Source organism: Heptranchias perlo, chromosome 1 (assembly GCF_035084215.1).
Source record: "Heptranchias perlo isolate sHepPer1 chromosome 1, sHepPer1.hap1, whole genome shotgun sequence".
Classification (NCBI taxonomy): domain Eukaryota; kingdom Metazoa; phylum Chordata; class Chondrichthyes; order Hexanchiformes; family Hexanchidae; genus Heptranchias; species Heptranchias perlo.
The window spans coordinates 51,736,730-51,762,739 of record NC_090325.1 but is presented as its reverse complement, the minus strand read 5'-3'; the positions used below and the strand labels follow the sequence as shown (position 1 = coordinate 51,762,739).

The 26,010-nt window shown below is 41.6% G+C and overlaps 2 protein-coding genes across 5 annotated transcripts in view; one reads left to right on the top strand and one right to left on the bottom strand.

The window, feature by feature from the left end:
- LOC137322062 (probable E3 ubiquitin-protein ligase HERC1) overlaps positions 1 to 20,065 on the top strand; it is a 317,287-nt gene extending 297,222 nt beyond the window's left edge. For both annotated transcript variants that reach the window (XM_067985131.1, XM_067985126.1), the window contains exons 73-78: positions 906 to 1,071; positions 13,565 to 13,641; positions 14,256 to 14,508; positions 15,142 to 15,294; positions 16,562 to 16,867; positions 18,852 to 20,065. In XM_067985131.1, the coding sequence (XP_067841232.1) occupies positions 906 to 1,071; positions 13,565 to 13,641; positions 14,256 to 14,508; positions 15,142 to 15,294; positions 16,562 to 16,867; positions 18,852 to 19,037 (1,141 nt within the window). In that variant the 3' untranslated portion in view covers positions 19,038 to 20,065. The remainder of the gene's footprint in view (positions 1 to 905; positions 1,072 to 13,564; positions 13,642 to 14,255; positions 14,509 to 15,141; positions 15,295 to 16,561; positions 16,868 to 18,851) is intronic.
- Positions 20,066 to 23,528: 3,463 nt separating this feature from the next.
- Positions 23,529 to 26,010, bottom strand: part of LOC137322076 (long-chain-fatty-acid--CoA ligase ACSBG2-like) — an 88,139-nt gene continuing 85,657 nt past the window's right edge. For all 3 annotated transcript variants that reach the window (XM_067985144.1, XM_067985152.1, XM_067985161.1), the window contains one exon: positions 23,529 to 23,933. In XM_067985144.1, the coding sequence (XP_067841245.1) occupies positions 23,857 to 23,933 (77 nt within the window). In that variant the 3' untranslated portion in view covers positions 23,529 to 23,856. The remainder of the gene's footprint in view (positions 23,934 to 26,010) is intronic.

Genomic DNA, 26,010 nt, shown 5'->3' with positions numbered 1-26,010 from the left:
AAGTGTTTCTCAGCCTTGAAAAGAGGCATCTCAGGAGGGAGCCATATATATATAATGCTTAATAGGGGAGAGAATGCAAACCCAAAAAAAACTTCCAGATATGCCAGCACAGCAGGACAGGAGGGCCAAAGTTCAGGGTTACGAAAGGCATTTTAGAACTGATGTCAGGAAGTGTTTACAAGAGAGGTTAATTGGCAACTGGAACAGATTTATCAGGAAGGCCGGTGGAGGCCAGGGCACTGGGTTTATTTTTAAAAAAAACATCAGCTGGCTGCTGTAATGGGAAGATAGTTAGCTTGGTATTCTTGAAGAATGATGTCAAATCCTTATCTTGTAATCCTTATAACAATGTTATTTTCAAACAACTTAATTTATGTGAATTTCATATTCAGATTTCTATATGAAGTTCATGCCATATAAACAATTTGAAAACAGTTCTAGGAATGAGATTATATCTGAAAATCTGTACTGCTTTTGTACTGTAAATAAATTTGTTATTTACATGATGTAGTTCAACAAAACCCATCTCAGGGTATGTCTCGTCTTGAAGTTTATCACTAGCATACGGAGTCCTGCCAGTATTAAAAATTAGCTTATTTTTGCTATTTTAATGTTAGCACAACAATGATAGATCAGACAGAGCCGGTCATTGCTTTCCACAGCATGCAATGGGGCTTTAAGCCAACTAACATTCCCACAGCAATCTTATTTACAAATCAGAACTTCCTTTGTTAAAAAGCTGAAAAAAACCTTTAATTTCATTTTTGGAAATTGAAATTTCTTTTATAAACTGTCCATATATTAATACTTGCATGACAAATTTATCGCATCAGTTCTGCACTTTTTTAATTTACATAGAAAATGTGTTGACATTATGTTTATTTACATGTATACGTGACACACAGGGGCCGATCTACCAAGCCTATCTTCATTCAGATTGCCAAGCAACTTGTGCAGCTCAATGCTTCAGAACTGAGGCTTCCATCACGAGCCTGGAAAGTGAAGCTGATCGGGGAAGGCGCTGATGACGCGGGTGGGGTATTTGATGACACAATTACAGAAATGTGCCAGGTAAATTTGCATTTACAAAGAAACGACCAGGACTGGGAAAGATGATTCTGCCCCCAAAGTTTAAAAACAGAACGCACAGTTGATTTTCTATACCCTCGATTGATTTCCTCGCCACAGGTCTGTCCAGCTCCCTCTTAAAATTACGGATGCTTTCAGCCTCGATTGGTTCTCTGAGCAATTCAGTCCAAATGTTCACCACCCTCTGAGTGAAATAGTTAGATCTTATCTGTTCATTCACCTTCCCTCTTCTAAGCTTTATCCCATACCCTTTCATTGTCATTCTCAGAGCTATGGTGAACTTTTTCTCAGGGTCCAACTTGTCAGTACCTCATAAGATCCCCCCTCAGTCTTCTCTAGTGTAAACAAACTCAGCTTCTGTAGTTTCTCTTTTTAGCTCAGGAGTGTACTTGCAGGCATCATACTGATAGGCTTGTCAAATCTATTGCCCTCTGACTTTCATTCCTATTCCTAACTAATTTGTGTCCCTTGATATTTAAACCCTTCGTCATAGCAATTTGTCTGTCAATCTCTTGCAAAATCTTAAAAGCTTCCAAATACTGTCATTGGGTGCTCCATGCCTAATGACCTACGGTATTGTGGACATTATCATTCTTAATGGAGTGGAGATGCCGGTGATGGACTGGGGTTGACAATTGTAAACAATTTTACAACACCAAGTTATAGTCCAGCAATTTTATTTTAAATTCACAAGCTTTCGGAGACTTCCTCCTTCCTCAGGTAAATGTTCAGGAGCTCCTTGAAGCCTACGCATTTATACATATAGAACAATACATGGTGTTTACAGACTGCCCCTGCAACTGCCCGTTGCCAAGGCAATCACCGTGTTCAGACAGAGAGGTGTCACCTGCAGAACCCCCGAATACACATTCAACAAAAAAACAAACAGGGAAAAAAAACAGAGGAAAAAAACAGAGAGAGGCAGAGACATCCGGAAGGCAGAGAAAGCCAGCAAATGACCCATTATATTAAAAACAGATAACATTTGTTCGCTGGTGGGGTAACGTGTAGCGTGACATGAACCCAAGATCCCGGTTGAGGCCGTCCTCATGGGTGCGGAACTTGGCTATCAATTTCTGCTCGACGATTTTGCGTTGTCGTGTGTCTCGAAGGCCGCCTTGGAGTACGCTTACCCGAAGGTCGGTGGATGAATGTCCATGACTGCTGAAGTGTTCCCCGACTGGGAGGGAACCCTCCTGTTTGGCGATTGTTGCGCGGTGTCCGTTCATCCGTTGTCGCAGCGTCTGCATGGTCTCGCCAATGTACCATGCTCTGGGGCATCCTTTCCTGCAACGTATGAGGTAGACAACGTTGGCCGAGTCACAGGAGTATGAACCATGCACCTGGTGGGTGGTGTCCTCTCGTGTGATGGTGGTATCTGTGTCGATGATCTGGCATGTCTTGCAGAGGTTACCGTGGCAGGGTTGTGTGGCGTCGTGGACACTGTTCTCTTGAAAGCTAGGTAATTTGCTGCGAACGATGGTCTGTTTGAGGTTGGGTGGCTGTTTAAAGGCGAGTAGTGGAGGTGTGGGGATGGCCATAGCGAGGTGTTTGTCCTCATTGATGACATGTTGAAGGCTGCGGAGAACATGGCGTAGTTTCTCCGCTCCGGGGAAGTACTGGACGACAAAGGGTACTCTGTTGGTTGCGTCCCGTGTTAGTCTCCTGAGGAGGTCTATGCGATTTTTTGCTGTGGCCCGTCGGAACTGTCGATCGATGAGTCGAGCGTCATATCCCGTTCTTACTAGGGCGTCTTTCAGCGTCTGTAGGTGTCCATCGCGTTCCTCCTCGTCTGAGCAGACCCTGTGTATTCGCAGGGCCTGTCCATAGGGGATGGCCTCTTTGACGTGGTTAGGGTGGAAGCTGGAAAAGTGGAGCATCGTGAGGTTGTCCGTGGGCTTGCGGTAGAGTGAGGTGCTGAGGTGCCCGTCTTTGATGGAGATTCGTGTGTCCAAGAAAGAAACTGATTCTGAGGAGTAGTCCATGGTGAGCTTGATGGTGGGATGGAACTTGTTGATGTTATCGTGTAGTCTCTTTAGTGATTCCTTGCCGTGGGTCCATAGAAAGAAAATGTCGTCGATGTATCTGGTGTATAGTGTTGGTTGGAGGTCTTGTGCAGTGAAGAAGTCCTGCTCGAACTTGTGCATGAAAATGTTGGCGTATTGGGGTGCGAATTTGGTCCCCATGGCTGTTCCGTGTGTTTGGGTAAAGAACTGGTTATCGAAGGTGAAGACATTGTGATCCAGGATGAAGCGGATGAGTTGTAGGATGGCTTCCGGAGATTGGCTGTTGTTGGTGTTGAGTATTGATGCTGTCGCAGCGATGCCGTCATCGTGGGGGATACTGGTGTAGAGTGCCGAGACGTCCATCGTGGTGAGAAGTGTTCCTGGTTCAACTGGTCCGTGGGTACTGAGTTTTTGTAGGAAGTCTGTAGTGTCGCGACAGAAGCTGGGGGTTCCCTGTACGATGGGTTTCAGGATGCCCTCGATGTATCCAGAGAGGTTCTCACACAGGGTTCCGTTGCCTGATACGATAGGACGTCCGGGTGTGTTGGCTTTGTGTATCTTTGGGAGGCAGTAGAAGTCTCCCACGCGGGGAGTACGTGGGATGAGAGTGCGTAGGATGCTTTGAAGGTCTGGATCGAAGGTCTTGATCAGTTTGTTGAGCTGGTGGGTGTGTTCTTTGGTCGGGTCTGTGGGTAACCGTCTGTAGTGTTCCTGGTTGTCCAGTTGTCGGTATGCTTCTTTGCAATAGTCCGTTCTGTTCTGTATGACTATGGCTCCTCCTTTGTCCGCTGGTTTGATGACGATGTTGCGGTTGGTCTTGAGAGCGTCGATGGCGTTGCGTTGAGCTCGGGTGACATTCTGGACTGTCTTCTGAGTGCGGCTGATGAATCTGGCATTGACGCATTTCCTGACAGCTTGAGCATACATGTCCAGCTGAGGGCAGCGACCCTCTGCAGGAGTCCAGTTTGACTCTTTCCTCTTCGGTTGTTGTACCGCGGATCCCTCTGTCTGCTGTTCCGGATCGTCGATTGTCTCATTGGGTTCGCTGCTGAAATTTTGTGGTTTGTGGTAGAATTCCCGGAGCCTCATTTTCCTGATGAATTCCTCTGTGTCTGCCGCGAGACTAGTGGGGTCCATTTTGGTAGTGGGGCAGAAATTGAGCCCTCGGCTGAGAACTTCGATTTCGTCTGGTTGAAGGGTGTGGTCGGACAAATTGATGATAGACTTCCCTGTGGTTGCAACCGTGGTACCAGGGGAAGCTTGGTCGATGCTGGTGGTGATGCCGAGTTTTTCAAGCTTCCTGCTCTTGGTTTTCATGTAGGCAGCGTAGTTCCGTTGCCTCGTCTGTTTGGCGGTATAACGTAGCTGGTCTGCTGTGTCCTGAGTACAGGTTGAGAGTATGGACTCTATCTTGGTTTCGAAGTTGTGGCGTCTGCTGTAGAGTTGGTGTATGAGATGGTTGCGGAGTGTGCGAGAGGTACGGCGGCAGAGTCTCTCAGCGTAATCCGAGTTGTATGTGGACTTGAGTGGGTTCGTGATCTGGAGTCCTTTCGGGATCTTGTCTGCTTTCTTGCAGCTCTGTAAAAACTTGATGTCTGTGTCTAAATGCGCGATCTTCTTGGATATCCTTTCCACTGTGAGCCGGCAGTTTGTGGTGTCGATGGTAGTCATGATGTGGAGATGCCGGTGATGGACTGGGGTTGACAATTGTAAACAATTTTACAACACCAAGTTATAGTCCAGCTCCCCGGAGCGGAGAAACTACGCCATGTTCTCCGCAGCCTTCAACATGTCATCAATGAGGACAAACACCTCGCTATGGCCATCCCCACACCTCCACTACTCGCCTTTAAACAGCCACCCAACCTCAAACAGACCATCGTTCGCAGCAAATTACCTAGCTTTCAAGAGAACAGTGTCCACGACGCCACACAACCCTGCCACGGTAACCTCTGCAAGACATGCCAGATCATCGACACAGATACCACCATCACACGAGAGGACACCACCCACCAGGTGCATGGTTCATACTCCTGTGACTCGGCCAACGTTGTCTACCTCATACGTTGCAGGAAAGGATGCCCCAGAGCATGGTACATTGGCGAGACCATGCAGACGCTGCGACAACGGATGAACGGACACCGCGCAACAATCACCAAACAGGAGGGTTCCCTCCCAGTCGGGGAACACTTCAGCAGTCATGGACATTCATCCACCGACCTTCGGGTAAGCGTACTCCAAGGCGGCCTTCGAGACACACGACAACGCAAAATCGTCGAGCAGAAATTGATAGCCAAGTTCCGCACCCATGAGGACGGCCTCAACCGGGATCTTGGGTTCATGTCACGCTACACGTTACCCCACCAGCGAACAAATGTTATCTGTTTTTAATATAATGGGTCATTTGCTGGCTTTCTCTGCCTTCCGGATGTCTCTGCCTCTCTCTGTTTTTTTCCTCTGTTTTTTTTCCCTGTTTGTTTTTTTGTTGAATGTGTATTCGGGGGTTCTGCAGGTGACACCTCTCTGTCTGAACACGGTGATTGCCTTGGCAACGGGCAGTTGCAGGGGCAGTCTGTAAACACCATGTATTGTTCTATATGTATAAATGCGTAGGCTTCAAGGAGCTCCTGAACATTTACCTGAGGAAGGAGGAAGTCTCCGAAAGCTTGTGAATTTAAAATAAAATTGCTGGACTATAACTTGGTGTTGTAAAATTGTTTACAATTCTTAATGGAGACAGGCTAAGTTTAAACGTCTTGTTTGAATTCAGTCTGTCTGCTTACCTCCTCCAGTAAGAAACAAAGTATGACTGTGTTTGGCAGTAAGGAGGGAAAAATGGCTTTTACAGGGTGCTAAACTTTTAAATGGCAGTGCCATGTGGATTCTACCCCATTTGATAGCAGAATATTCAATAATGAAGAATTACAAAGGTAATCTAATGTTATTTAAAAGGTTTAAAGAGCGTTTGATGATGAAATGATGTTAGACTGGATATCATGAATTTTGTAATCCAGAATTGGTTTTTGTACCTTATCATTTTGGTAACTGAGAGGGATCAGTGGTCCACTTTATACACAGAAATCATTTACTAGATTGGCACTGTGTGCTAAAAGATTTGAGGCTGCCACAAATTGAACTGTTTACAGTGCAAAGGTAGAATTTAAAACAAAGAATGTGTGTGGAAAAGGAACAAAGTTTGCTTTTTTTTTAGTTATTTCTCATTTGTGGGCAAATTCTTGGAATCAATCATTCTAGACCAAATGCATGGATTAATCAGGGACTGCCAGTTCGAGGTTTTTTTTAAAGAAGTGACATTGTATAGATAAAGGAAATGCAGATGTAGTGTATGTAGATTTTCAGAAGGCATGTGATAAGGTCATAGAGTCATAGAGTTATACAGCACGGATAGAGGCCCTTCAGCCCATCGTGTCCGCGCCGGCCATCAAGCCCTGTCTACTCTAATCCCATATTCCAGCATTTGGTCCGTAGCCTTGTATGCTATGGCATTTCAAGTGCTCATCCAAATGCTTCTTGAATGTTGTGAGGGTTCCTGCCTCCACAACCCTTTCAGGCAGTGAGTTCCAGACTCCAACCACCCTCTGGGTGAAAAAGTTCTTTCTCAAATCCCCTCTAAACCTCCCGCCTTTTACCTTGAATCTATGTCCCCTTGTTATAGTACCCTCAACGAAGGGAAAAAGCTCCTTAGTATCCATCCTATCTGTGCCCCTCATAATTTTGTACACCTCAATCATGTCCCCCCTCAGCCTCCTCTGCTCCAAGGAAAACAAACCCAATCTTCCCAGTCTCTCTTCATAGCTGAAGCGCTCCAGCCCTGGTAACATCCTGGTGAATCTCCTCTGCACCCTCTCCAAAGCGATCACATCCTTCCTGTAGTGTGGCGACCAGAACTGCACACAGTACTCCAGCTGTGGCCTAACCAGTGTTTTATACAGCTCCATCATAACCTCCTTGCTCTTATATTCTATGCCTTGGCTAATAAAGGCAAGTATCCCATATGCCTTCTTTACCACCTTATCTACCTGTTCCGCCGCCTTCAGGGATCTGTGAACTTGCACACCAAGATCCCTCTGACCCTCTGTCTTGCCTAGGCTCCTCCCATTCATTGTGTATTCCCTTGCCTTGTTAGTCCCTCCAAAGTGCATCACCTCGCACTTTTCCGGGTTAAATTCCATTTGCCACTGTTCCGCCCATCTGACCAACCCATCTATATCGTCCTGCAGACTGAGGCTATCCTCCTCGCTATTTACCACCCTACCAATTTTTGTATCATCAGCGAACTTACTGATCATACCTTTTACATTCATATCCAAGTCATTAATGTAGACCACAAACAGCAAGGGACCCAGCACCGATCCCTGTGGTACCCCACTGGCCACAGGCTTCCAGTCACAAAAACAACCTTCGACCATCACCCTCTGCCTTCTGCCACTAAGCCAGTTTTGTATCCAAAGTGCCAAGGCACCCTGGATTCCATGGGCTCGTACCTTCTTGACCAGTCTCCTGTGGGGGACTTTATCGAAGGCCTTACTGAAATCCATGTATACCACATCCACTGCGTTACCCTCATCCACACGCCTAGTCACCCCCTCAAAAAATTCAATCAAATTAGTCAGACATGATCTTCCCTTGACAAAGCCATGTTGACTATCCCTGATTAATCCTTGCTTCTCCAAGTGGAGACTAATTTTGTCCTTCAGAATTTTTTCCAATAATTTTCCTACCACTGATGTTAGGCTCACTGGCCTGTAGTTCCCTGGTTTTTCCCTACTCCCTGGAGGTTTGTTATAAAAATTCAGGTATCGAATATAAGTGGAAATATAGTAGCAGGGATAGAAATTTGGTTGCCTAACAGGAAGCAAGAGGTTAGGATTAATAACTGTTGCTCAGATTGGTAGTGGTGTATGCCAAGGATCAGTGCTGGGTGTGTGTGTGTGTGTAAATGATTTGGACTTGGGCATAGAAACATGATATCTAATTTGCTGATGACATAAAAGTAGCGAGTTTGACATAAAAGTGAGGACTTTTAAAGTTTTCCTTATTTACCTTATCAAAACTCTTCATAATTTTAAACACCTCTGAGATCTCTTAACCTTCTCAGCTCTAACAAAAAGAGCCCCAATTCCTATACAGTCTCCTCATAACTAAACTCCCTTGGGTTTTTTAATCCTCATAACAAAACTCCCATGGATTTTTTTTTAATCCTCATGACTAAAGTCCCTTTGGTTTTATAAATAGGGTCATAGAGTACATGACCAAAGAAGTAGCAAATTTGTACAAGGCTAGGTTAGGTCATAGTTAGAGTACTGTGTGCAGTCTTGGCCATTCCACTACAGAAAGGACTGCAAAAGCACTACAGAAAGTCAGGACTGCAAAAGGCTTCAGGAAGACATGAGCAGATTAGTGAAATAGGCAGAAAGGTGACGGATGCAATTTAACATGGAGAAGGTAATGGATTTCTGGATAGAAAAATAGAGCATGAGTGTACTATCAATAGAAATATGCTGAAAGGTGCAGGAAAATAGAGACCCCAGGGGTTTAAATGCATAGCGCCTTGAAAATGTGGATGCAGTTAAATAAAACCATTTTTAAAAAAAAACACACAGAATTATAGAATTTTACAGGAGAGAAGGAAGCCATTCGACCCAACATGCTCGTGCCAGCTCTCTGAAAAAGCTATCTACTTAATACCATTCCCTTTCCCCAGACCCTTTTAATTTTTTCTTTTTCAAATATTTATCTGCATAAAAGCTATTATGGATTCTGCGTCTTCCTTCAGCATAAAATAAATTTCTCCTAAACCCTCCCTTTGTTCTTTTGCTGCTGATCTTAAATTTTTGCCCTCTAGTTACTGACACTCACACTAGTGGAAATAAGTTTTCCTTATTTACCTTATCAAAACTCTTCATAATTTTAAACACCTCTGAGATCTCTTAACCTTCTCAGCTCTAACAAAAAGAGCCCCAATTCCTATACAGTCTCCTCATAACTAAACTCCCTTGGGTTTTTTAATCCTCATAACAAAACTCCCATGGATTTTTTTTAATCCTCATGACTAAAGTCCCTTTGGTCTTGTACTCTATGACCCTATTTATAAAACCAAAGAAGTAGCAAATTTGTACAAGGCTAGGTTAGGTCATAGAGTACTGTGTGCAGTCTTGGCCATTCCACTACAGAAAGGACATTAAAGTCACAGAGTATATAGTGTCCATTTACCAGGGATCCAAAACTATTCTTATGAGGAGAGACTTCAGATACTCGTTTATTTCCACTGAAGCAGAGAATGTTAAGAGGAAATTTAATAGAGGCTTTTAAAATTATGAAGGGTTTTCATTGAGTGAACAGGGAAAGACTATTTCCTCTGGTTGGGGAGTCAGTGATGAGGTGTTAAAATTTAAAATTGTCACAAGAGAATAAGGAGAAAGAGTGTAAAAGAAATGTTCTAATATAAATAGTAGAGCATTGAATGCATTGCTACAGGGAGTAGTTGAAGTAGAGACCGTTACATCTTTCAAAGGAAAATTGGATAAGCAGAGGAAGATATGGAAAGAGGGGAGTGCAGTGGGATTAGATTTGGATTGCTGTAACAAAGAACTGACATAGACAAGATTTCCTATGTGGTTGCCTTCTGTGCTTTAAACTTCTAAGGAATCCTGTGTTAGATATCACAGCATGAAAGGGGACCATTAGAGGAAAGACAAGATGACACTTCTTCAGTTAATCTACTCAACTTTTAAATAGTTTTTCTTTACTTTGATATCATTTTAGTCTGTTAATGCTAATGCTTATAATCCTTTCTTGTGATGGTGCCCTCCACTCATGCTAATGTACCAGTCTGAGCACCAGAAATTGCTGTTTGGATCACTCATAGTTCCTTCACAGCAGCACCAATCTCATGGCTGTCATCAGTCAGCGTGTTGGCACATCAGTAATTGTACCACCGCTGAGCACCTGTTCTATTTATTTGTTGTACTGAATTGCAAACAAATTAGAACGACATTTTAGAACATGGTACATTTAGATTCCTCTTTCATTCAACTTCTCCATAGATGAATAGGGCATTGTCTAATTTTTGAGGTGTTGGGAGTGAAACTACTTTTAAGAATTTGGCACCACATAGCCAAGGAAGTACATGGTCTGTTCTAGTATTGGACTAAGTTTTTCTCCCATCATGAGCAGCAGTTGGTTTCATTACACCTGTAAAATATTTTACAGTTTCTGATTCACAGTTCTGCATAGTCATCTTTGTTGATTTATAGTTTCAGAAATGTGTAGTATAACTGCCGTCTTAGAGTAGGAGAGCCATAAAAGATGTGTGTTATGATAGAACTTGGGGTCTGTAAAGCATAAATAATTCTACATTCAGGATGCATGGTAAGGAATAAAAATGAGCTTCCAAACCTGTATCATCTTCATCACAAAGTCTGCCTACTTCCACCTCCATAACATAGTATCATAGTAGGCACAGCACAGGAGGAGGCCATTCGATCCATCGTGCCTGTGCCAGCTCTTTGAAAGAGCTATCCAATTAGTTCCATTTCCCTGCTCTTTCCCCATAGCCCTGTAAATTTTTTCCCTTCAAGCATTTATCCAATTCCCTTTTGAAAGTTATTACTGAATCTGCTTTCATTATCCTTTCAGACAATGCATTCCAAATCATTATAACTCGCTGTGTAAAACAAAAAGTTTCCTCACGTCACCTCTGGCTCTTTTGCCAATCGCCTTAAGTCTGTGTCCTTTGGTTACTGACCCCTCTGCCACCGGAAACAGTTTCTTCTTCTTTGCTCTATCAAAACCATTCATGATTTTGAACAAATCTATCGAATCTCCCCTTGACCTTCTCTGTTCTAAGGAGTATACAAAGAAGTATAAAGTGGCGTTCCCCAGGGGTCAGTATTAGGACCATTGCTTTTTTTGATATATATTAATGACCTGGACTTGGGTATAGAGGGTATAATTTCAAAGTTTGCAGATGACATGAAACTTAGAAATGTAGTAAACAATGTAGAAATAGTAACAGACTTTAGGAGGACATAGTCAGACTAGTGAAATTGGCAGACACATGGCAGATTACAACCCCAGCTTCTCCAGTCTCTCCACATAACTGAGATCCCACATCCATGGTGCCATTCTAGTAAATCTCTTCTGCACCCTCTCTAAGGCCTGGACATCCTTCCTAAAGTGTGGTGCCCAGAATTGAACAAAATACTCCAGCGGAGGCCTAACCAGCTTTTGCACTCTCCGCCTCTATTAATAAAGCCCAGGATCCCATACAATCCCATATGATTTTTTAACAGCCTTCTCAACTTGTCCTGCCACCTTCAAAGATTTGTGTACATACACCCCCAGGTCTCTCTGTTCCTGCATGCACTTTAAAATTGTACCATTTAGTTTATATTGCCTCTCCTCATTCTTCCTACCAAAATGCATCACTTCACACTTCTCTGCATTAAATTTCATCTGCCATGTGTCTGCCCATTTCACTAGTCGGACTGTGTCCTCCTGAAGTCTGTTACTATCTCTACATTGTTTACTACATTTCCGAATTTCGTGTCATCTGCAAACTTTGAAATTACACCCTCTATACCCAAGTCCAAGTGATTAATATATATCAAAAAAAGCAGTGGTCCCAACACTGACCCCTGGGGAACACCACTATATACTTCCCTCCAGTCTGATAAACAACCCTTCACTGCTACTCTCTGCTTTCTGTCCCTTAGCCAATTTTGTAACCACACTGCCACTGTCCCTTTAATCCCATGGGCTTTAATTTTGCTAACAAGTCTATTATGTGGTACTTTATCAAATGCTTTTTGAAAGTCCATATACACATCAACCACACTACCCTCATCAACCCTCTCCATTACTTCATCAAAGAATTCGATCGATTAGTCAAACACGATTTTCCTTTATCAGATCCATGCTGACTTTCATTTATTAGCCCATCCTTTTCCAAGTGCCAATTAATTTTGTCCCGGATTATTGTCTCTACAAGTTTCACCACCACCGACGTTAGGCTGACTGGCCTATAATTGCTGGGTTTATCCCCCTCCCCTTTTTTGAACAAGTGTGTAACGTTTGCAATCCTTGAGTCCACTGACACCATCCCCATATCTAAGGAGGATTGGAAGATTGTGGCCAGAGCCTCCACAATTTCCACCCTTCCCACAATAACCTGGAATGTATCCCATCCAGACCGGGAGACTTTTCTACTTTGAGTACTGCCAACCTTTTAAGTACCTCTTCTTTATCTATTTTTATCCTATCCAATATCGCCACTACCTCCTCCTTTACTGCTACAATGGCAGCATCCTCTTCTCTTGCTTTTATCCCTACCTCAGCCCATCTGCTGCTGAAACCCCTCATCTACCGCTATATCAACTCCAGACTCGACTATTGCTTTCCCAGCCAGCCTCCCATCCTTCACACTCCATAAACTTCAGTTCATCCAAAACTCCACTGCCAGTATCCTATCCCGAATCAAGTCCAACTCACCGATCACACCAGTCCGTGCTATTCTACGTTGGCTCCTAATCCTCCAAGTCCTCGTTTTAATTTCTCATCCTCCTGTTTAAATCCCTTCATGGCCTTTCCCCTCCATATCTTCCTATGGATAATCTCCTCCAGGTCTACAATGCCCCCCTCCAAACTCTCTATTCCTCTGACTCTGGCCTCGTGCTTTCCCTATTCCATTTGCACATTACCACTGGCAGCCATGCCTTCAAGCATCTAGACCCTAAGGTGTTGAACCTTCTTAAACCCCTCTGCATCTCAACCTCCCTCTCATCCTTTAACACCCTCATTAAAACCTACCTCTTTGTCTAAGCATTTGGTCAATCTCCTAATATCACCATCTTTGGCTCAAAGTCCATTATTTTTTATTTTGCCTCTGTGAAGCACCTTGGGATGCTTTTCTACATTAAAGGCACTATAAGAACGCAAGTTGTTACTGATGTGGCATTATATGCAATTACCAATGATGCTCTTAGTTTTTGAGGCTTTCTGTCACCTAATAGACTATTTATCATAAATTACTTAAATCTTTTATCTTGTTTTAACCATACATTGTGGAAATTTAGTTTTAAAAATTAATGTAATTTCCATTTATTACAAATGAATTTGATTGTCAGTAGCTGGTGGAAGACTGAATGCTACTCCTGGAGGTTGCCTGTTTGAATCCCCGTTAACACTTTCTATGTTTGTCTAAATGACAACTATTTCACATCATTTAACCATAATTAGATGTTCCTGATTATTTTTTTGGCTTGTGTGATTTGATTCAGTTGTTTTGGGAATCTCTTCATTGAGAATCATTTCCCATCCTAATGTAAAGTGTCCTAGATTTACATTAGGTGTAATATGAAATGTATATGGTTAAGAGAATATGTTCAGGTAAGAACTGCAATTTCTATTATCAGCAATTTAATTTTCTACCTATCTTTATTTTCCAGGAGTTGGAAACAGGAGTAGTTGATCTACTGATTTCCACACCAAATGGCACTGCAGAAGTTGGTAGCAACAGAGACAGGTGAAACAGCTGCTTTATTTTAATTCTGAAAGAAAGAACATTTATATGCATTTATATAGCATCTTTCATAACCTCAGCACATCCCTTTACAGCCAAATACTTTTGAAGTGTAGTCACTGCTGTAGTGTCAGCCAATTTGTACATAGCAAGGTCCCACAAACAGCAATAAAATTAATGACCAGATAATCGGTTTTAGTGATGTAGGCTGAGAGATAAATATTGGCCAAAACACCGGGAGATCTCCCCTCCTTATCTTTTGAGTAGTAAAGTGGGATCTTTTAATGTCTAATCTCTAATCTGGAATGGGGCTTGAACCAACGAACTTCTGACGGGCAAGAGTCACTGAGCCAAGGTTGACACATGTATCAGAGTTGATACGTTGTGATCTTACCATGATGTTGAGAGGAGACAGGAATCCAACAAAGGAGGAGAATCTGAGACTGAGCTACCTAGCGAATCTCACATGCCTCTTAGGAGTAGGCTCGGAGCCACAAAGAGCAGATCCCATGGTGACACTACTGGCCATTAAATGGCATATGGTGCTAGGAGGCTTAAAGTATTGAGGAGAAACAAATTAAAATTCTCAAATTAAACCCTTCTGTGTTTTCTTTCAGATTCTTACTTAATCCATCATCTTGCACTGATGAGCACCTCCAGCAGTTCAAGTTTTTGGGAATCCTGATGGCTGTGGCTATTCGGACCAAGAAACCATTGGACCTACACCTAGCACCACTTGTGTGGAAACAGCTCTGCTCAATCCCACTCACTGCTGAAGATTTGGAGGAGGTTGACTTGCTTTACATTCGGAGCTTGTATGGAATCTTACATCTGGACAATAGTGGGATAACAGAAGAAAATTTCCTGGAGGTAAGGGCTTAGCCAAGTTTCTAGTTGAACTTTGTAACCACCTTTGCATTGGGAGCCTTGAGCCATTGAAATGGAAGGTATAATACTGAAATTAATGGTCTGGTTGTGTGTCAGCATTCTATGGTAGAATTGTGGAGATCACCAGATAGGTACCTACCTCCCAATATGTTGAATTTCTAGTCTCACCTGGATGATTGATAGGAAACACTGAGCAGAAGGTAAATTATTCCACACAAAGGAGGACAAAATTAGAGGGCAAGTCCTTAAACATTTTGTGTATTTCCCAGCAGCTGGTTATGAAGCAGTATTGGAAGAGGCCTAGGCACAGGTTACCAGGCAGCCTTCTTTTCCTCTGGAATAGTACATGGCATGGGGACTTCAGGTTTACAATGATAGTTAATTTCAGAATTGTTTTCTTGTTTCATTAACTAAGATGCTATACAAGCTTATTGTAATGAAAACAAGCAGTTAAATTGTCAACTAATCCAAACAGTGTAATTTTAAGTAGTTTTGCTCATATTGTTCGTACAGTATGCATCAGCAAATATAACTTGGGCCTTGTTCAGTGGATGTGGGTTGGATATTAGTGGTTACTTTTTCTAATGTTATTTGTCTTGAATTATTTTTTTCTAGATGATCCCTTTGGATTCTTTTGTTGGTCAGAGTGCAGATGGGAAGGTTGTTCCAATAATTCCTGGAGGAAGTAGTATACCTTTGACTTTTGGAAACAGGAAGGAGTATGTAGAGAGAGCGATTGAATACAGATTACATGAACTAGATCAACAGGTGAGCATCAAATACCTTTAAAATAGTTTTAATTTCTGTGTGGAGCTGGAGGTAGTGGATTTAATTATGCTTCTATTACTCTGCCATCTCAAAATGGTCTCGTGGATCTTCTTCAAATGTTATAAATACTGAATTCATGAAACCCTTGAAAATGAGGGTGGTGAGGGCTCCACTAGTGGTCAGTGGGTAGAAGCACTTCCTTGTGTAGAACTGAGCCACGGGGATCAGGAGGCTCCAAGGCTTGAACCCAAAGCTATGCTGAATTGACTGAATCCAGCCCAGGATAGTGGTCTAAGCACTTACAACTGAATTGCGTCCCTAGTCTGGGAATAAGAAAAATCTGCTGAAAATTGTGCATTCATGAATGTTCAGCAACAACAGATGGAACTCATCCATTCATGGACTCTTCCCCCCCCCCCCCCCCCCCCCCCACCACCACCACCAAACCCAGGCCTTTGAGTAGCTTTCTGGCACTGTCTAGGCTCACATTTGAAGAATGAAAGCACGGGTGAGATGCTGGAGTGGCTGTAAACACACAATTACACATCAACAACCATCAGCACTAGGCAAGAGGGAGCAAATTTGAAAGAAAGTGAGCTTGCTTGGAGTTATCTCTGCACCTAATAATTCTTTGTAATAAATACTGTCCAGCATTCCTGGCTTGCAAATGTTAAAGCATCTCGTTATATGGGAGTATTGTAGACAAAATAATCAGTTTGAGTAATGCCAAAGATGGAAGAGACGAATTGAAATCTCCTATCGCTTTTAAACATAGATATCAGCAATTCAAACATTAGCCTTCAATAAACAACTATTACTTGATATTAATATGATTACATATGACATTTTGATGACATGAAATTTATAACATGAAAACTTGTATTTTGACACTCAATATGTGTTGCATCCTTAATTATATTGCTATTTTCCAAATGCATACCTTGATCCTGATTGTGACAAAATTCCAATATGATGCATCCAGGACATGCCAGCCTCTGGCTCAAGACTCACTCATTATTTCCCTGCTTGATGGAAATGTGCATAGCATGAACTGAACCGATTACAAAAGTGGAATGTGTAACATTTTCATCCTCTGCTTTAGAAGTAGATCTTTCAATTTTCTCCAGTTCACTAGATTTGGGAAAAAGTTTTAGAAAAATATTTGTGCTACTTTGCTTAAAAAAATTACTTGGCTTATTAACCACGTCTGTAACACACAAATTCACAAACTGTTAACGTTTTCTCTGTGGTGTTTGATCATTTTCAGGTAGCAGCAGTCAGACAGGGAATGTCAGCCATTGTCCCTGTGCCTCTCCTGTCTCTACTTACAGAAAGGCAGCTTGAACAGCTCGTGTGTGGGATGCCGGAAGTGAATGTGGATACCTTAAAGAAAGTTGTGCGTTACCGTGACATTGTTGAAAACCATCAACTACTGAGTTGGCTCTGGCAAACACTGCAAGAGTTTTCCAATGAAGAGAGAGTGCTGTTTCTTCGCTTTGTCTCTGGGCGCTCCAGACTGCCAGCCAACCCTGCAGACATCACACAGAAATTTCAGATTATTAAAGTGGACAGGGTAGGTGTCCTGCATTCAAAGACTCTACTCTCATATGATTGACTTATAACTAAAGATTGTACGTTTGAAGGCCAATACAATCTGATACTCAAATGTGCCTACAGTACATACTTTGTGCATAAAATGATCTTCGTGCCCTAACGCTTGACCCAAAGAAATCCATGTGTAAGGCAAGGGTCAACATTACAAAGCTCGTATGCACTAAAATTCTTTCCTTTATACTGGCTTGCATTTGCTAGTGCACTTTCTTTCTGTTCTGTTACTTTCCTATCAGCTGTCCCTATTGGCTGTTATTCTGCTCAGCTCTTCCAGTGCTGTGACATTTAAATGATAACCTCCCCAAGCTCCAGTCCTGGCTGCCTCTGTTGATTTTAGATCACCTCTTCCAGGACCTGGACTGAAGCCATTTAAATGTCGCATTTAGGTCCCTGCTGTTGATTTAATATTGAAGATAGCCTAGCAGACTAGATAAAACAGAATCCACTGTTGGTGATCACCACTTGTAGTGAACATGCAATGCTCAAATTACAATTGCCAAAACATGAGCTTATTTTTTAAATTTAAAATGCCAAGTTGATGAAAGGTTAACAATGATGTCTCTGGGATAATTGGGGACTGAAGTGATAAATGCGATGCGTTACCCCAACTATATCTAACTTACTCCTCTCCTTCACACCATCAACATGCAGAGTAGAAAAGGAGCCGTGGTTTCTAGTTCACTGCTTCTGTTATTATTGTAAAATATGTTTGGATTTGCAGACTAATTTACTTCTGACTGTTTTTGAATATTAAAATGACTTGGTGCTCCTGCCCTTGCTTGAATCTGACCAGTCATGAATAGATGTGGCAGTTAGCTCCGGTGGCCTGTTCTGTACAGTAGAGGTGGGGGAGTAGAATTTGTAGGGCTGAAGGAGGTTACGGAGATGGGGAGGGAAGAGACCATGAAGGGATTTAAACGCAAGGATGCAAATTTTAATTGGCTCCTGGTCCCCCAAAACCTCAGTGTAGTTTTGCAAGGACAGACGTGATGGGTGAACGGGGCTTAGTACAGGTAAGGATACAATCAGCAGAATTTTGGACGAGCTGATGTTTACGGAGGGTGGAGGATAGGAGGCTCGGCCAGGAGTGCATTGGAATAGTTTATCTGGAGATGACAAACACTGAGGGTTTCAGCGAAGATGGGCTGAGATAAGGATTGATGGGGGTGATGTTAAAGATGGAAGTAGACAGTCTTTCTGATGGCGAGGATGAGGTTGAAGATCTACTTGGTGTCGAATAGGAAGGCGAGGTTGAGAACATTCTGGATGAGGGACAAGCAGTCTGATAAAACAGAGGCAGTGAAGAGGTTGAAAGCACTGAAGAGGAATAGCTGGGTGTCATAGTCATCCATGTCTGCAGCTGATGTCACCGTCGCCAAGGGGAAGCATATAGATGAGGAAGCGAAGGGGACAAGGATCGATCCTTGGGAGGACTCCAGAATGATGCAGGGGTAGGAAGAGAAATCATTGTTCGAGATGCTCTGAATATGAAACCAAACTAAAAAAGCCAAAAACCCACAACTGTCACTTGCTAAACCACACAAGTTCTGAAGGCCATAAAGTCAGGTTGGAACTGCACCTGTTTCATACAGAGCATTGTCCTGACATTGTATTTCAGGTGCAACTCGCAAAATGCGAGGCAGGGAAGTCCTGCCTAATTAGTATATTTTTGTTACCTGTAAATGAGATTTACACACTCCAGCTGTGCGAGCCTCATGAACCCCCAGTGCTCCTGATTCAGAAAATAGCTGGTAGTTTGTTCCCGTTTAATTTTCTGTCCACCCAAATGTACATGCGACATTGATGCATCGGAGTGAAAAATCTCTCCCATAATCTTGTCACTCTTTGTCCTTCACTAAAATAACTTCTAAGATTAACAACTGAGGTCATCACTGATATTTCATGTTTTGTTCATAACATATTTTGTTTTGCATTTGATTGTGCAGCCAGTCGATGGTCTTCCTACAGCCCAAACCTGCTTCTTCCAGCTTCGGCTGCCTCCTTACACAAGCCAGCAGGTGATGGCAGAACGTTTGCGATATGCCATTCAGAACTGTAGATCAATTGACATGGACAACTACATGCTATCCAGGAATGCTGACACCGGAGAAGGTTCAGACAATGAATACTGAGAGCTGCTACCTTCAATACCACCATAACACCCTGAAAGTCAATTTTTCAATTAAAGGAATCTCAGGAGATTAAGAGAAAAGACAAGAACTAAGCAGCTTACACATAGCCGAACATTTTTTTAAATTGACCTTTTCTACTTTGCAGGATAAACATTTGCTACATTACAAGTTTTACACCAAAAATGTACCAGTGTTACTTTTTAAAGAAAACTGTTTAGTTTGACTTTGTGCACAACTTAAAATCAGGAATTAATTACATCCTGTAAAATTGTAAAATGATTTTTTTTTGTAGGAAGCATGTACATGTGGTACAGTGACTAAGTGCAGCACTTTGCCTAATTTAAGCATCTTGTGTACAGGACCAGGGTGGATGATTGCCAAACAGTAGCCTGATTATGGAAACTTGACTAAGTGAATCTAATTCTTTGGTACTAAAATAATTTTCCATACCACACTGAACAATAAAGGATCTGGCGTGTGCTAACAACATTCATAGCATTTTCTTCTGTGGCCAATGCATGTTCATGCTTGGTGGTGACTGAGGAAACAATAATTAAATGTTTGATAGAAAAAAAAGTTGTATTGCTTACATTTTAAAGAGCTAGTTCAGTGGGAACTAAAAGGATTATTTATCCCTTTCAATGACAATGTTCTTTGCAGATTGCAAAAATGTGCACATTTTTTTGTTTAGACAAGTTTTATTTCTGTATAGCTGTAATGATTATTATGAAGCAAGAGGAGATTACCATTGCTTTAACTCCTTATTGGGGAGCTGTAGGGGTGTGCTTTTAAAAAAAAAATCAGGAGTTGCTGTCTGTAACAAATCAAAACACACTTCTGATCTCCAAGAATGTATTTCAGAATAGTTCCAGAACATCAAGGACTAGTATTTAACATCACACACCACCCAGGCAACATTCCTCACAGCTGATGAAGCCACAACATAACTTATCAAAATGTCCTGTAATCAGCTTAAAAAATTTAAAAGCTGAAAGTGACAAAATAAATCAGCAAAACATTCTTACAAACTCCATCTCTGTTGTTTATTCTTAAAATGTTTCCACTAAAAGTGCCTTCATTTAGAAAATATAAATGGAAATTTTTCAACAGTGCTCTGTAACAGTAAATTATATTCCTCTTACGAATGATTAAACCCTGCCAACAGCCAGTGATTAAAATGTAGGGTGACTGTACAGTCTTCAGTTTTAAAAAGAAATTAACATTTTTATTTGTTTTAAAACTAAGTAACACACAACAGTATACTTCATTCAGCAATAGTTTATTTTTGGTATGAAGGACTCCTAGTTGTCAACTATAAAAAGTGACCAGGGTAACATCTCAGTTTGAAAATTGAGCCAAGTGCTATCATTCACTTTCTTCTAGGTTGCTTACTATTTTTTGCTCAGTATTTTGTGTTTGGCTCTGTATCTATTACTCCAGTACAATGCTATCAAACTTATTGCTGGGAACTATTGATTTATCCAAGGAAAACTTATGTATAGTGAGAAATGGAATTAGGAACAGTTTACCTACCATAGGTGGACTGTTCATAAGTTGTATCCTTATGGTAATGCACTACATTACTGACAAGAATATCAAATGAATTGGCAGTTGCTGGAACCAGATTACAGCGATGGCTACAGCCAAGTGCTGGAGATGTGTAGAGAATTAAAGGTAACCTCCTCTATTTCTTGTCTGCTATTTTTGGATCACTGTAATCCATGACCTAAACTCAGTTTTATGAATCAATATAACCCTTACTCCATTATATGTACCAGGGGACTCTACATTGTTGGATCGCACTGCATTCAACATTTATGATTAATGTGGAAATCAAATTAATAGAAATGGTGCAATTTTGAATTGACTTCATAAATTATAAGGGGGAAAAGAGAGCGGTGGAGTGAGTAGCAATGAAACAGCAGGGCCTCGACTTCATTTTTTTGAGATTTGGGAGGGAGTTCCAGATATTGACTTGGTTGAACATAAAATGTCATTGTGCTTCCCTGGGGGTGATAGGTTACTGTGTGCCCTCTTCCAATGCTGTTGTTGGGCCAGGAATAGTATATATTCTTCATAATGTTTGATTATTTATAAGGCTGTTGGAATATGAGAAATCTAACCCATTATGTCTCCATTCAGCTCCAGAAATACCATCATTTCCATCGATGCTAGATGAATGCGCAGCTAATGTGAATCAAAGTTTCTTTGCAAAACAAGTTTCAGTACTGCTGTTAATTAACATTTCTATACAGTCTTCAGTGCAAGGGGGAAGCTTTGCAATAGAATTGTTCATTTTTTTCATAGCAATTCTGGACCCTCTGAGGTTGTTGAATCCTTGTGTACAGTTCCACAGCAAACCTCTGCTACACTATTCAATTATAGAGGCATCCCCAATCAGGTAATGGATCAGGAATAGAAACAATAGACATTTTTCTCCTAACATGATAGTCAGAAGGAGGGGTGATAAGAGACAATATCTCTACTGCCGCCCTAGCTGATATCAGATAGCCATACAGACATAAAATGTAAGACTTTAGGGCGTAACTGCTCATCACCTTAACAACTATATCAGTGAAGTATTTGAGTTAAGATTATGACCTGCTACTAAGAACACAGTAATAAAATGCACTACAACAAAGGCAGAGACCACAGCTTTAACATGCTGGGAGAACTGAATAATGTACAAGAGGACAAGTCAAAAAGTTAATTTTCATCTAGGATTCTACAGTATATGGGTTTTATAATTGAGTAGCTTTAGACCTTCAAGAGGCCTGTAGCCCCCAATTTTCATCCATTAATATACTGAAAAATCATGTGGGTAATTTCCATACATGAATTCCTAAAATGCAGTCCTGGCATATGGTGGTATGAGCTGCCCCAGTAGTAATATTTACCCCATCAAGTCACCATTGCCAAAAATACTCAAGTCAGGCTCCTTTGTGGGCATACGCTCCTCCCTGCACTGTGTCCAGCTGATTCAATAGGCCCAGACACAGAAATGAGGAAACCTAACCCACTATGTCTCTATTCCGCTCCAGAAATGCCATCCATTCTGAAACCATTTCCATGGATGCTGGATGAATGCGCAGCTAATGTGAACCAAAGTTTCTTCGCAAAAAAAAAAGCAGCAAGCTTGTTGCTGGAACGACCCAGCCAGTGCCAGGGATGGTTCACTTGCCCAAAATTGTAGTTAAATCAGATTCAAAATTCCTGAGCCATCTGTCCCAAACCACAAAAATTTGAAGCTCTATGCCTATTGCTGCCCGTGATATATCCTTGAATAAGAGCCCTGCTCAGCCCTAGCACTGTTCTGCTATGTTGGATCTGCCAAACCCAAGTTGTGCAATAATGAAACACACATATCTGCCTCTGATTAAACTAAGTAGACAGTGACTTGCCAGATCTACAGTAGAGCAAGCATCATTATTGCACATCACTTAGATTGCAGCACAAAAACACAGTGATTCCACATGTTTGACTTCTTGAAACAAAATTTAGTCAGTGTAACTTACCAAAACATGGGTGGAGTCAGGATTTATTCATTTAGAATTATAACTTCTCTCACCCCCAGAATACTCCTAACATAAACTGACATAAGTCCACACCAATCCTGCCTTCAGGTTTGCTGCTATGGGGGAAAAGGTATTGGGAGAAACAAAAGTCAGTCATCTTGTCCTACACACACCAAGTGGTTGGCTGTAGCATAATATTGTTGGAGACTTAGTGGGGACGGGCTAGAGATTCACTCCTAAGATGTTAATGTATTGTAGCAGGATGAGAAAAATTAGTTTGTAGGGCTACTAACAAAGTTTGTAGGGCTACTAACAAAGGGCAGACAAAATTTATTTTTTGGACATAAGTTTCTCCTATTTTTCCCTGATGAGACAGTGGCATTAACAGACCAATTTAGGATTAATGAAGAAAAATTACTGCATCTTAAACTAAAAAGCAACAGGCATGTGATTTTCCCCTCCAGGTTGCTGGCTTGGTAGAAAAGGCTACCCTAGTACAAGCAGTCCTTCTATTAATAATCACCTGGCAACATTTGCTGCTATCTACCCTAGACTGCCTGCAATGTTGGCAGACCAGTGATAACAGGAGGAAAGGAGATGATGACGACAAGGTTAGACATGTAATTGTGACCTGAGCAAACAGAGCAAAATCAAACATTAAATGAACTTTTCTTGCATGGTTAAAGTCCAGAAATAGGATTTCAGGAAACTTAGAAATCCAATACTTCAGCCAGGTGGGTCGGTGGTACACCAGGACAGTGCTGACTGACCAGCCGACTTCCCTCATTGATGGGACCTGGGAGGTTTTTTGGGTAACTAGTGGCCTGAGAATGTAGACTCAAGTATAGTTTCTGTCTGATCTTATGTTAACTACTGTAGATTTCTCAGTGGTTTGGTTTAAAGATTCTTGAGCATGATGAGTTTCTTCACATCAGGTACCGAGGCAGCCAAACAAAAAGGAGCACATGGCACACAGTACTTAAACTGCAATGTTTATATCATGCAAATTTATCGAGTCAGTAGTGCAAAAGTTCCATTAAAGCAGGAAGAAACTGATACCATTTTATCCATGTACAAAACAAATACAAAATTATTACAGTGATTTGTACCTGCCATCAATATACATCGTACAATAATCTTATTCTAGTCTTTTACGCAAAATAATTCATAATTCCATATTCATTTTAAAATGCAAAACTTCATACTTATTGAACATTAGACAGTTACACAGAATCTGCCAATCTTTAATATTTTGAGCAACAGCAGGATGATTTTTTAATACTCTAACCATCCGTGGAAAGACTTCAATCCAAATAAAGAGCTTCAATTTCATCTTTGTACATTTTCACCACAATGGGCCTTTTCAGTTTCATTGTTGGACCTGCAAATACAACCAAATAAAATTTTTTAAAATCCAAATTTGAAAGATCAAAGAATGCAAAGTTTAGGCCATAGACTTAAGAACTATGTCTAGACAGTGATCACCATAATACAGCTCTCCCCCACTTAACATTTAGCAGATGTCAGTCTGTATTTATGTTGGCCCTCACTGTGTAACACACAAACCCAACTGCTATAGATTACAAATGCAGGAACTGCTCCTGTACCTAATTTGTTAGTCATTAAAATCAACAGGTTCATTGGTTCACTGCAGATGCAACTGTTTATGCTTCAGAGTGCAGACAGCAGTACAACTGCGTGTCTGCCAGTTACTATTTTCAGCTCACAATCAATAGTATTGGAAAAAAAATTCCCTTACTATAGTAACGATACTCCTGACATCACAACGTACCATTAATGTAATATTAATGTCTGCGACTGAGGATAATGCTTTAAAACGTGATCGTTAAAAATTTCAGATACATCTGCCTCATCCTTTTCTCTACTTCCATAAATTTCTGTTCTTTCTATTAACATTTATTTCACATTACTTCCCCTTTATTTTACTTTCAACATTTCACTTTATCCCCTTTCCTGTGTCTCCATAGACCAAACCTTAATTTCCAAGCTAGGACCTAAAACAATAACATTTGAATGCCAATCAGCCAAAAATTAATTTCAAAAAGCTGGTATTTCAGTCTTAGTTTTGAAAATTGACCTGCTCAGGTCACTGCAAAAATTCTTTTTTTTTTAAAATAAAACTAGTATTTGTCAATCACCCAATAATTTGCTGGCAGCCTAGATGAGTTGGCAGTGTTGAATCACATCATTTTGTCAGTTTGGCTCAGTTAGGAACGTAGGAACAGGATTAGGTCATAAAGCCCCTCGAGCCTGTTCCACCATTCAATTAGATCATCACTGGTCTGTATCTTAACTCCATCTACCTGCCTTGGTTCCGTCACTCTTAATAATCTTGCCTAACAAAGATCTATCAATCTCAGTTCTGAAATGTTCAACTGACCTAGCCTCAACAGTTTTTTTTTGGGGGGGGAGGGGGAGGAGAAAGAGTGTACCAGATTCCCACTACCCTTTGTGTGAAGAAGTGCTTTCTGACATCACCCCTCGACAGACTAGCTCTAATTTTAAGGTTATGCCCCCTTGTTCTGGACTCTCCCACCAGAGGAAATAGTTTCTATCTACCCTATCAAATCCTTTAATCATCTTGATGTAGAGATGCCGGTGATGGACTGGGGTGGACAAATGTAAGGAATCTTACAACACCAGGTTATAGTCCAACAGTTTTATTTGAAAATCACAAGCTTTCGGAAATTATCTCTTTCGTCAGGTGAGTGAGTGAAAGGTTCTCAAATCGCATATCTTATATTAGGCTGGGACATGATCACACCAATCAAAGGTGTCGTTGGTGTTCAGACAGGTTAGCCACGGAAAACAGTACATCCCAGTATACTGAATACACAATGGGTCAGATTACAAAGCCAGAGAGAGAAAGAGACCCGAAAGGCAGAGAGAATGTCCAGTTGAATTAAAAACAGATAACTTTTTTTTCCTGCTGGTGGGGTTATGTGTAGCGTGACATGAACCCAAGATCCCAGTTGAGGCTGTCCTCATGGGTGCGGAACTTGGCTATCAATTTCTGCTCGACGATTTTGCGTTGTCGTGTGTCTCGAAGGCCGCCTTGGAGAACGCTTACCCGAAGATCGGTGGCTGAATGTCCTTGACTGAAAGTGTTCCCCGACTGGGAGGGAACCCTCCTGTCTGGTGATTGTTGCGCGGTGTCCGTTCATCCGTTGTCGCAGTGTCTGCATGATCTCGCCAATGTACCATGCTCCGGGGCATCCTTTCCTGCAACTTATGAGGTAGACAACGTTGGCCGAGTCACAGGAGTATGAACCATGTACCTGGTGGGTGGTGTCCTCTCGTGTGATGGTGGTATCTGTGTCGATGATCTGGCATGTCTTGCAGAGGTTGCCGTGGCAGGGTTGTGTGGTGTCGTGGACACTGTTCTCCTGAAAGCTGGGTAATTTGTTGCGAACGATGGTCTGTTTGAGGTTGGGTGG